This window comes from Eulemur rufifrons, chromosome 1 (assembly GCF_041146395.1).
Source record: "Eulemur rufifrons isolate Redbay chromosome 1, OSU_ERuf_1, whole genome shotgun sequence".
Taxonomy (NCBI): domain Eukaryota; kingdom Metazoa; phylum Chordata; class Mammalia; order Primates; family Lemuridae; genus Eulemur; species Eulemur rufifrons.
The window spans coordinates 49,135,218-49,147,302 of NC_090983.1; the positions used below are offsets into that span (position 1 = coordinate 49,135,218).

Below are 12,085 nucleotides of genomic sequence, written 5' to 3' on the forward strand. Positions count from 1 at the left end.
AAAAATACCCTGTTGGGAGTGCCTGGCTCATGGTCCTGGCTTTCTTCTCTTCCCCCTGCAGCGGAGACAGCGCCACCCAACTTCGTTCAACGACTGCAGAGCATGACCGTGAGACAAGGAAGCCAAGTGAGACTCCAAGTGAGAGTGACTGGAATCCCTACACCTGTAGTCAAGTTCTACCGGGACGGAGCTGAAATTCAGAGCTCCCTTGATTTTCAAATTTCACAAGAAGGCGACCTCTACAGCTTACTGATTGCGGAAGCATACCCTGAAGATTCAGGGACCTATTCAGTAAATGCCACCAATAGCGTTGGAAGAGCTACTTCCACTGCCGAATTGCTGGTTCAAGGTATGTGCTGGAGGTTGAAGAATAGAAAGAAAGAGAGAGGAGGAGGCTGGTTTGGGATGAAGTGGGGCCAGGGGTCCACCTGCCTCCCCTAGGAAGACTATGAGCTGAAATCAAAGTTGCCTTTTCAACACCCATGAAAAGCCTCTGAGATTCTAGGCAGGAGCTCAGAATCGAAGTAATCTGTGGTTATATATTCCATTGCATTATAAACTGGAATGTGTTTCAATTAAGTGATCTGCATTTTTAAATTATTGGCAAATAATGGGATTTTTTAAAAATGCTTCTAAGTAAATTTTTATCTAATAATGAACATTTTCTATTTTCAAACCTAATTTATATTCATACAAAACCAAAACTTTCTGCATTTTCCTCCATTGGGATAGCCAGAAAATCTCTTTAACTTTCTAGTCAGAATTAACAGAATCTCTTCAAAAGTGGGTCATTGTGTCCCTTATAAAGATTCATCTGTCCCTTCCTACAGGTGAAGAAGTAGTACCCGCTAAAAGGACAAAGACAATTTCGACTGCTCAGATTTCGGAAACAAGACAAACCAGAATTGAAAAGGTATTTTTCTACACTGCCAGTTTTCAATCCTTTCAGGTTGCTGCTTCCCAGCTATTCCTCCTTGACATGGACTTTGTTTTAATCTTTTACAGAAGTTTGAAGCCCACTTTGATGCCAGATCAATGGAAACAATTGAGATGGTCATGGATGGTGCCGCTGGGCAACAGCTGCCACACAAAACACCTCCCAGGATTCCTCCTAAGCCAAAGTCAAGGTCCCCAACACCACCGTCCATTCCTGCCAAAGCACAGCTGGCTCGACAGCAGTCCCCATCACCGATAAGACACTCGCCTTCCCCCGTCAGACATGTGCGGGCACCGACCCCATCTCCCGTCAGGTAAAGCATTTTGAAAGAGTGCAGGTTATTATGCATTTTTGAATTAGGTTTCATGCAACCAAAAATATAGCAGGTGTAAAAGGAGGTAAACCAAGAAGTTATCTAATATGATTTTCACAAATCCTCACTGTCCACAGGTAAATTAAGGAACTTTATAAATTCTAATTCTGAGTTCTTGTTTATATCCCATTTGATAAATATCTACTATTGGGGCCAAAAAACAGCATAGTGAGATGAGAAGAGCAGAGAAGTTAGGGTTAAAAGCCCTAAGTTCAAATCAGCCCAATCACTTGCTCACAGTTTGATTTAAGGCAATAATTATAATAATAAAATAATAGTTACTATATATTGACCACTTCCTCTATGTCAGACATTTGATTGATAGTCTACATACATTATCTCATTAAATATTCAAGACCTCTAAGAATTATCATGCCCAATTTTATTGTAACTGGAGCTAAAGAAGTTAAGTAATTTGCACAGGGTGCAAGAGAATCACAATAAGAGTGATCTCAAGGTGTGTTGTGAGGATTCAATGAGATAATTAGTTGAAGGTGCCTTGTAGACAGATAAAAATTATACAAATGTTTCTATACTCAGGTGATAAGTAAAACCTTCTAAATATTTTGTCTATGCTTATGTTATCTAGAAAATAAAATAGATTTTCATACTTAGGTAATATGGAGGTATTTTAGAAGGTAAGCATGTATCATCAAGGCTCAGAAATTATATACTCAAGTGGAAATTATCCACAGCAGATTTGAAACTTTGGGATTTAGTTTATCATGATGATGTTTTTAATATGAACTGAAAAATGTGTAAAATTTGAACAAAAAATGTTTCTTGATCAATTTAAATGAAGTAAAAAAGCATGTAGAGAAAATTTCCCAGCCAAGAAAAATTTTAAAGAATAATAAGAAGATAGTTGACCTAAAAAAAATTCAAACTTACTGTAAAGTTATTGAAATCAAAACATTATGATATTGGTACATGAATAGAAAAATACATCAGAGAAGCAGAACAGAGAGTCTGGAAATAGATGCAAATATATAGGAAATTCAAGTTTAAATCAAAGTGACCTTTCAATTCAAAAAAGGAAGGCGAGGATATTTTAATAAAAGAGTGCTGGCTCAATTAGGTATCCATTCAGAAGAAAACAAACATAAACCTCTCCCTCACACCATTCACAAAGTAAATCCCAGCTTGATTAAAGAGTTAAATTAAAAAATTAAAACCCTATGATTGTACTGCTACACTCCAGCTGGGTGACAGAGTGAGACCCCTGTCTCTATAAAACTAAAAGTAAAAATTAAGTGCACATATACGAATAACATTCATCAGGCATCGGGCAGCTGGGAAGGGGAAGGGGAGATGGGTGTATACATACGTAATGAGTGCGATGCGCACAGTCTGGGGGATGGACACGCTTGAAGCTCTGACTGGGGTGTGGGCAGGGGCAATATACGTAACCTAAACATTTGTACCCCCATTATATGCTCAAATAAAAAAAAAAGAGAAGAAATTTGGGAAAACATACATGGAGGAGAACTTTTAAAAAGAGATTTACAGATTCAACTGCATAAAATCAAAATTTATATGTGGCATAAGCTAGGTCATCACTAAACCAGACAGGGCATGTGTGAAAAAAAAACAAAAAAAAAACATTTAAAGATTCCCCTTCCTCAAGATACTTCATTGCCTCTGTCATAAAAGCATCATAATAAATATACAATGGCTACAATATAAACAATAACAGCCTAGAAACACAGCATAACCTACATAACTATGTGTGTGTGCTAGATAACCCCATAAACAAGCAACATGCAAGCAGTGGAACTGGGGGAATGTTTGCAACACTTAGGACAAAGAACTAATGTACCAGATGTATTAAAAAGAGTGCACAAATTAATTTTTAAAAGAAAAAGTACACAATACAAATGAAAACAGTGGACAAAAGCTACAAACAAATATTTCATACAAGAGGCAATGTAAATATCTAGCAGATATATGTAAAAATTTCTAGGTATTTTCTAATCTTTATTATTTTGGCCATTTCAAAAATTGAAGATATTAGCAAACACGAACATGAAACCTTGAACAAAAAAGCTGAGTTTAAAAAACATGTCTGGCAATTAAATAAAAATATGTTCAGTCTCAGGCTAACTCAAAGTTTGCACACCATGAAATCACAACACAGTCCAAATGCAACTGACGGGGAGATAACACCTTCACCATATTTTTTGATCTAAGCCTAAGGGTCATTTAGAATTATGGAGTGTCCCCAACCCCAGGGAGCATTTTGATTATCTTAGCAATTCCAGTTCTAAGAGTTCATTAATAACCATCCCAATTACTTAGCCCCCCAGATTTGCTTTAAAATAATTAAGAAATAAAATGCCAATTTGTGGAGAAAATAATGGTTATCCAAGATAAACTACTTCTTAAATGTCTCATGGTTTAATTTTGATTTTTATTGTGGAGTAAGGCAAACATATTTCATTGAATAAGGTGCATTGTATCTAGCTGTGACCTGGTGATTATTTTTTATTGTAAGTGCAGAAATAAGCAGTTTCCTATAATGACTGAAATTACATTGATTTTCACAGTTATGGGCTTACCTGCAGCCTGCTGCTAATCACTCATGTCATGCTAATCATGTTTTTAACTCTTTTTGAATTAAACCCACTTTACTAGGTACAGCAAGAATAAAGCACAGGTTGAAACTAAATGTTCATGTCTCTACTTTTCTTCCATTGGTGGAGACCCTACATTATTCTAACCTGGTCTTTCTTATATTTCTAGCAGTCATTTTGAGAATAGAGACATGGCCCCCAGATCTCTTTTTAGTTTGATTACAGCTTCATTTATAAAATGTAAACTGATTTTCATAAAAAAGCCCTTCTTCAAGAAAATGATTAAACATTTCTCCATGAAACTGGTTATTGTAATATACTGTTAAGTTACTCTGTAATTTAGAGCAAATAGCAACTGTACCTTCAGCTTAATTAGAATAATTATTTCATTTATGATCAGTATAAGCTAAAGGTCCTATATAGTGCTGAAATACACTTATAAACAACATTTTTCTGTATGATTAGTAAAATGCAATGATAAGGCAACACTGCCACCTGGAGAGGAAAATGCAATAAACCTTATTGATTAATTAGTTTTGAAAAATTTTACCCTAAAATAGTGGACCAATCCTCAGTTATTGATATAAATCAGAAACTGTCTTTTTTGGCTATCAACACCAGGATTTAGTGCCCATAATCTTAAACTGATACTGTCTGTACTTTGGATACACCTAAAAAGCAAACAATGAAAACTATTTTGGAAGAAGCCACTTTATCAATTTAACCAAAGACCATAGAATCATTAGTTTTCAAATCAGCCAATTTCCACAGCAAAAGAAGTGCAGAGAATAATACAAGAAGAGTGGGTATAAACAAATACAGAGGAAATTAAAAAGAGCCATCCACAGCCCCTTTGACTAGAGTAGCAGTTTGCACCATGCATTGCACAGCCTATACCCCAAAACGTTCTGTGAAAAGCTTCATGAGAACTCTTCCTCCTGGCCTGGAAGTTCACAAGACATATTGACTTGGTAAAGGCCGTGGGGAGTTCTGCAGGGGGAAAAAAAATGCTATAACATGTTTAGCCTGAAGTGGCACAAGCATTTTGATTATAGAAACTTTTCTTTATATAATACCTATTTGATATCCCCTCAGAATTGGAAATATGGAGAAACTGAAAATATGATGATCACATTTGCCAAGTCCTTTCTTTGCATATTAAGGAAGTCCCTTCTTCTGTCTTGATTTTTTTTCTTTTCTAATGTGAGAAGGTGCAGGGCACAAAATCTCTAGCTTACTTAGAATTAAGTCTGATTCCCTTGCAGGGTCACAGCAGATAAGAATAAGGCTTATTGAGATTTAAAACAAATTACTTTCAAGTGCGTTATTTACCCTCTGACTAGGCTATCAAGGCACACGTGTTAAAACTCTGTCTTAAAGCACTCCTGGATTTTCATCCCATCATTCAAATCCGACTACCCCTATGGAGTGCCTCGCTTTGGCCTTCTTGACCTCTCACTTTTGGTCCTCAGGTCCGTGTCTCCAGCCGCAAGGATCTCCACGTCCCCCATCAGATCTGTGAGGTCTCCGTTACTCATCCGTAAGACCCAGACGTCTGCCGTGGCCACGGGCCCCGAAGTGCCTCCTCCGTGGAAGCAAGAGGGCTACGTGGCCTCCTCGTCTGAGGCTGAGATGAGAGAGACAATGATGACAAGCTCGACTCAGATCAGGACAGAAGAGAGATGGGAAGGGAGATACGGCATCCAGGAGCAAGTGACCATCAGTGGAGCTGCGGGCGCTGCCTTCGTGGCAGGGGCTGTCGATACTGGTGCTAAGGAGGTACTGTCGGAACGGTTTTGTTTTGTTTCTCCTTATTTCACGTTCTGGTTTCTTCGACCAGATTTCTGCCATGAAACTCAGTCTGCATAGGTTGGAGGAAAAAGGCATATGAACATAAAAATATAACAGAAACTGAAGACCAAATTTAGTTACCACGCTTTAGAAAGGCTTTTTAATTGGGACTCAAGCTCTAATCTGTGAGGTTTACATAAAATATAGGTTTTAATGACACAGCCCCTATATTTCTTGGCAACAATAAATGCATATATTTTACTCTAGGAAGTTCAGTTTCTATTGTGCTTTTTTTATCTTCTACCAGGCATGTTGTTTAAAAAAGTAATCTACTTGGTCATTTCCAACCCAGGTGAAACAAGAAACTGACAAAAGTGCAGCTGTCGCGACTGTTGTTGCTGCTGTTGATATGGCCAGAGTGAGAGAACCAGTTATCAGTGCTGTAGAGCAGACTGCTCAGAGGACAACTACAACCACGACTGCTGTGCGCGTCCAACCTGCTCAAGAACAGGTGTGTGTGTGTGAGGCACAGCCAGGCCCTGTGGTGCACATTCACTCACACATCCACTGAGCTTTGTGTGTAGAAGTCTCATCATGAACCAATGCACAAATCATTCTGAAGGCAGCACTGAGCCAGGCATGGCCCAGACTTCTAAACTTAACGAGCAAAAAGGGATTTGAGATACCAAAGGTGTTTAAGATGTAAATCCCACAAGAGCAGACCAGACCAGAAATACCTGGGCTATATCCGGCAGGCAAAAGTTACCTATGGTATTCAAGGTTTCAAGGGACTCCTGGTCAAAGAAGGGAAAGGATGGCTGGGGACAGTCAGCTAAACAAGAGACCCCTCAAATCCAGAGCTCAGCAACTTTACGAGCCGAGCATGGAAACCACTATTTCAGGGCAGACATTACATTTCTCTAAGTTTCCCCCAAAGGATCTTTGCTTTTACTTTCCTCAAAACAAATATGACACTTGATTCATAGCTGAACAGTGTTATAAATCCAGAATAATTTCCCAGCTTGCATTTGAATAGATTTCCTGTTACAGTTTAAAATCACTCTGGCTTTCCTCCTTATCCTCTCTTGTGTGACATTTATGTCTTAATCCAGATATATTATTGTAACTTTTTATATAAGATGCATTAAAGTGTTTCCTTCCTTTCCTCTATGAAAATCAGGTACGAAAAGAGGCGGAGAAGACTGCTGTAACTAAGGTAGTAGTGGCCGCCGATAAAGCCAAGGAACAAGAATTAAAAGCAAGAACCAGAGAAGTAATTACTACCAAGCAAGAGCAGATGCACGTAACTCATGAGCAGGTGAAAATGGTTCTTGATTTGAAATTCATTGATGTTATTACAGGTGTCAACACAGATAAGAATCTTTACCATGAAGGGTCTTGCTTCTTGGGCCACATGATTGTTACCACACTAAACAAACAAACAAACAAAGTGCTTGTCACATGTGTGTATTTCTGGGAACTGGATCTCAAAGTCTCATAGAGTCACTGGATGCTCCCCTGTTAGATGAAAGGCACCTCTATGGACACACACTGGGAGTAGAAGTAGGTCTCACCTACATTGATCTGGGAACCCACTAACTAAATGTGTGACTGTGGGGAGGGGACAGGAGGGTAAAGCCAGGAGGGAGAAATAGATGCTGAGGCAGGAATGGAGAAGAGTGAAGGAGAACACTGAACATATTTCACTTTGAGAAGCTTAGCCACTGCTTTCTGGCTCCATGGAAGGACATTTGCACGTGGGTTTGGAATCCACAGCATGGGCTTAGGAGGCCAAATGACCAGGAAAGGTGAAAAGGACAGCCCCCATGATTGGAGGCATCTGGGCACACACTGGATAAGGCCAGTTGGCCAGTGGAGCCAATTGTCAGTTGAGTGGTTTGAGAAGATGAATTTTCAAGTCCCTTCCAGCCCTGAGATCCTGAGCTTCAGTGATGAGATATCCAAGAATGGCAAAGAGGAAAATGGGAAAACTGCTCCCTACATACACACACACATCAGGCATCCACATGGAAAGGCATCCTTAGGGGGATTAAGGATTTGGAAAAAATTTTGCCAAGGATATGAGCAAAAAAATTTCTCCCCATAATGTCTCAATTTTAGAAAAGTAAGACTTGATACTCCAAGCCATCACAATATTTAGGAAAATTTGCAAAACAAAAATATTGTATAAAAACAGATTATAAATTACCCATGCTTGGTTTCTCACATATAAAATGGAAGGGTCAGACAAAATTACTCCTAAGGTCTTCCATTCTAATATCCTATACGCTAGGATTATCTTTAGATGACAGAATTAGCATAGAATTATATTGCAATATATCCATTTATAAATGTTGAAATCTTTTTAAAGAAGACTGCAACTCTCCTGTTAAAAATAAACACTGGTGAATTCGACTTATTTTCTTTAAACAGCCTAATTTATGTTTCAGGCAGAGAAAGAGCATGGTCATATTAATGAACATGAGACTGTTTATTTTATTTAGTGACATCTCCAGAAAAACGGATTTGACTTCTTCAAATTCCTATTTTGTTATATTTAATAAACACCATGCCACTTCCATTGGAGAGCAGGAAATAATAAGGTTTTGTTTTTATCACTGGTTGCAGATAAGAAAAGAAACTGAAAAAACATTTGTACCAAAGGTAGTAATTTCCACAACTAAAGCCAAAGAACAAGAAACTAGAATTACTGGAGAAATTACTACAAAACAAGAACAAAAAGAAGTAACTCAAAAAACAGTAAGTCCAATTTTATAAAAATCTTGTAGTTTGTTGACAAATACCATATTCCAGCCAGCTGCATGTATCTGCCTGTAACCAAAATCTCCAAATGGAGAAGTCTTGTTGTGTTTTCTCTTTTTGTTGTTCTGCTATGTCTAGTATGGAAAGTCTTTCAGGATGGAAATTCTGTTCTTATTGCATTATTTTTCACTCACGTGATCAATTTTCAGGAGATTATCTACTAGCACAGTTTGGGGCATATCTATGAACTTTCTAGAGCATACCGAAGTGAAAGATAGATATCATCCCAGTCCACTTGCCCACTGGTATAGTCAGTTTTTTCATGAATAGCCTGAGCCTTCAGTCACTTAGATTGTAATACACAAACTTTATATAATTGTAAGGCATGCATGTGTACGAACATGCACACACACACATACATACACATACATCAGCCATAAATACTCTAACGAAATAGCAAGGAAATGCTGACATCAGAGAAGTGGGGAAATGCTGGACATCAGAGAAGACTGGTATTTCTTCAAGAAAATGCCCTTAATTCCTGGTTAATAAACAGTGAACTAGAAGAGTTTGCTGCTGTTGTGTGCTAGAGACATGTAAGGGCAATCTCAGTGTTACCAAAATCCACTTCTTTCCCATGCGTGAAACCTTGAAGTGTCAGGAGAGAGGCATCTATTTTGGATTCTTCCGTGTTCAAGGGGGCACCTGTGCTCACCTCCCTTGATCTCCAGTTCTTTGCTGATCTCAGAGCTACTTTCTCACAAGGTCCAAATGAGAACGCCATATACCTATAAGGCTGGCCAGAGGCTGCTGGCTGAATTTCCCTCTCTTTATTGTGAGCGAGAGACTTTGAATGCAGCAAGAACCCCACGTGGCATAATCAAGGGCACAGAAATTCCCATTACCATTGCAGTGCTGGTGACTGGTGAGTTCAGCCAGCCTATAATTTTTCAGCCAATTGCCAGCAGCCACTCACTGCATACTTTAACTTGTCAACATGTCTCAAAGATGACACCTTTTCAGTTCTAAGACAATTTGCTAAGGGACAGGTAGGCAGAAAAGAAGCCCACTCCTCAGGAAAACAAAAAAATCTGTGTCTTTAGCACAGGTGTAGGACCCTAAAATGGGAATGTGACATTTTCTCTTTCACCACTCACCTTTCTGTATTCTGAATGTTGCGAGGCGGTCTTGCCATTTCTTTTGTATCTTTTGAAACTGAAGTCTTCATTTTACTCTAAAAATTAGATAAGACAGGAAACTGAGACAACTGCTGCATCCATGCTGGTAGTTGCCACTGCAAAGTCCACAAAACTAGAAACAGTCTTGGGAGCTCAAGAAGAAATTGCCACACAACAAGAGCAAATGCACCTAACTCATGAGAAGGTGATGACCTCCTGCTGATGTGAAAATCACTCTTGTACCATTTCATTTGCAAGCCACCTGCATTTTCATCACCGATCTTAGCCATCACTGCTTCACCTCTTTCTCTTCTTATAACTCAAACAAAAAATTCCTTTTGCCATCCAGCTAGCTTTCACTGCCATCTCATCTCTAACTTTCAGATTTTCTTTGAGTTGTTACTAATATGATATTATATTAATAATTCACTTTAATATCTTCCTGTTGAAGTAGACTCCAGTATACAAGACAATTGATAATACAAAAAATCATGTGCTATATATGGCTTTACTGGAATTTCCCTCGATTATAGTAAGAATAGTGTGGAAAAAAATAACTAACACTCCTTAGTCTTTTATTGCTAATCACATTTTTTTCTTTTAAACTAGACTTCTTATTTTTACCAGTGAAACAGTATGGATGATCAAAGCAACTCCAATGATATATTGAAGTGTAATTAAAATGTTCTTGAATAAGAAGAAATTTTACTTCCTTTCTCAGTTTTGATTTATGTTTCTTTTATTAGAGGCTTATGAATTTAATGACTATTTTCTTACCTTTTTTTTTTTTTTTTTTTTTTACTATATGATCAGGTAATGAAGGAAACTAGAAAAACAGTGGTACCTAGAGTCATAGTTGCCACACCCAAAGTCAAAGAACAAGATTTAGTATCAAGAAGTAGAGAAGGCATCACTACCAAAAGAGAACAAGTTCAAATAACTCAGGAAAAGGTGAATACAGATATTTGAGATGTGCAAAATTCATCTTTAAACTATTTTCCAGTAAACTATTAATATTAACTACTGTATGGTATGAATTATTAATCTGTATATTCCTTTTTAAAGCCCTTACTAAAACCAAAATGGTAAATATGTGAAAGATTACCATTAATTTTTTCTGCACATTTGATTTTCCATCCACATGTAACATTTGTAATTCATTTTATCCACCATTATCCTTTGCATGAAGATTAGCATTTTCAGCTTAAATTTTTAAAAGTGCCGCCACCTGTGGCCTTGAGGCCACAGGGTCCCCACCCCTCATTTTTACGTTTTGTGATTCTCAGTCAGTATATACAAACATTACCAGGTACAAGGTAATTTTTCTTATGTATTTAACCCTGAATAACTTCTTGCATCCCTACTAGAAGGGGGGATGGGTCATATCATGTGCGTCTGAAGCCCTGTACAACTAAAATCTTGATTTTACTATAATAATCAGATGAGAAAGGAAGCTGAGAAAACTGCCTTGTCTACAATAGCAGTTGCTACTGCTAAAGCCAAAGAACAAGAAACAATATTGAGAACTAGAGAAGGAATGGCTACTAGACAAGAACAAATCCAAGTTACCCATGGAAAGGTGACTATTGCTATTCCAAGTGTGAAATCCCTATTATAATACATTAATCCAAATCTCATATGAAATCCCCTGTTGTAATACATTAATACCAAATCTCTGAATTTATGTATGAGACACCATTAACCAAATTTATTTTTTAGACAATTAAATAATTAGAAACTAAAAAACCAAATTACCTATTGTTATTAATATTATCACATATTCCTTTCCCCACTTATCTCGTTACCATTATTTTCAACTTTTTATTAACCAGTGAAAATCTTCCAGAAGTTGATGATTTGAAATTGCATGCAGGCTAATTTTAAGAGACCCCGTGAACATTTAAAAAAAATAACACAAAAGTTGTATAAGTAAATGATGAATCTTACTTACTGTCAAGAAGATGTATGTTTTGAGGGGTCATAAATTCATTCAGTATATTTCATTACCAAGTATGAACTTCTTTCAGTAAATTACCCATAATTTTCTTCACGTGAAACTTTATTTTTTTGCCCCTGTAAATATCAGGTGAGAAAATAAGCTGAGAAAATTATAGTGCCTGCTGTAGCAGCTCACACGAAAGCTAAACTAGATGCAATATTAAAATCTAGGGAAGGAAGTATCCAGCCAGAACAATCATACACATAAACCATGAAGACGTTACTGTATCTATTTGTAGCTGTGAAATTTCCATGAATTAAACTACTTCCCTTGACTGTCATTTACCCTAACTGAGCTATTTACCTAATTTTATTCTTTATTGCTAATATATAGCATCTGGAAATTAGCAACTGAAGTTTTTCAATTTCATTAGCATCATAGCCTGAGTCCTGTTTATATTTCCCCCAATGTCATTTTCTAGCTCTACATCTTTGATTTATATTTTTCTAAGACATGATTTAAGGTAAACTT

At 37.4% G+C, this 12,085-nt stretch overlaps 1 protein-coding gene across 5 annotated transcripts in view; it reads left to right on the forward strand.

The window, feature by feature from the left end:
- The window catches only part of TTN (titin), a 268,870-nt gene that overhangs the window by 6,359 nt on the left and 250,426 nt on the right, over positions 1-12,085 (forward strand). For 3 of the 5 annotated variants that reach the window (XM_069470255.1, XM_069470265.1, XM_069470290.1), the window contains exons 3-12: positions 62-349; positions 831-913; positions 1,006-1,250; positions 5,356-5,662; positions 6,027-6,185; positions 6,855-6,992; positions 8,303-8,434; positions 9,683-9,820; positions 10,429-10,566; positions 11,057-11,194. In XM_069470255.1, coding sequence (XP_069326356.1) covers positions 62-349; positions 831-913; positions 1,006-1,250; positions 5,356-5,662; positions 6,027-6,185; positions 6,855-6,992; positions 8,303-8,434; positions 9,683-9,820; positions 10,429-10,566; positions 11,057-11,194 — 1,766 coding nt within the window. The remainder of the gene's footprint in view (positions 1-61; positions 350-830; positions 914-1,005; positions 1,251-5,355; positions 5,663-6,026; positions 6,186-6,854; positions 6,993-8,302; positions 8,435-9,682; positions 9,821-10,428; positions 10,567-11,056; positions 11,195-12,085) is intronic. The other 2 variants (XM_069470275.1, XM_069470284.1) reach the window with 1 other exon arrangement.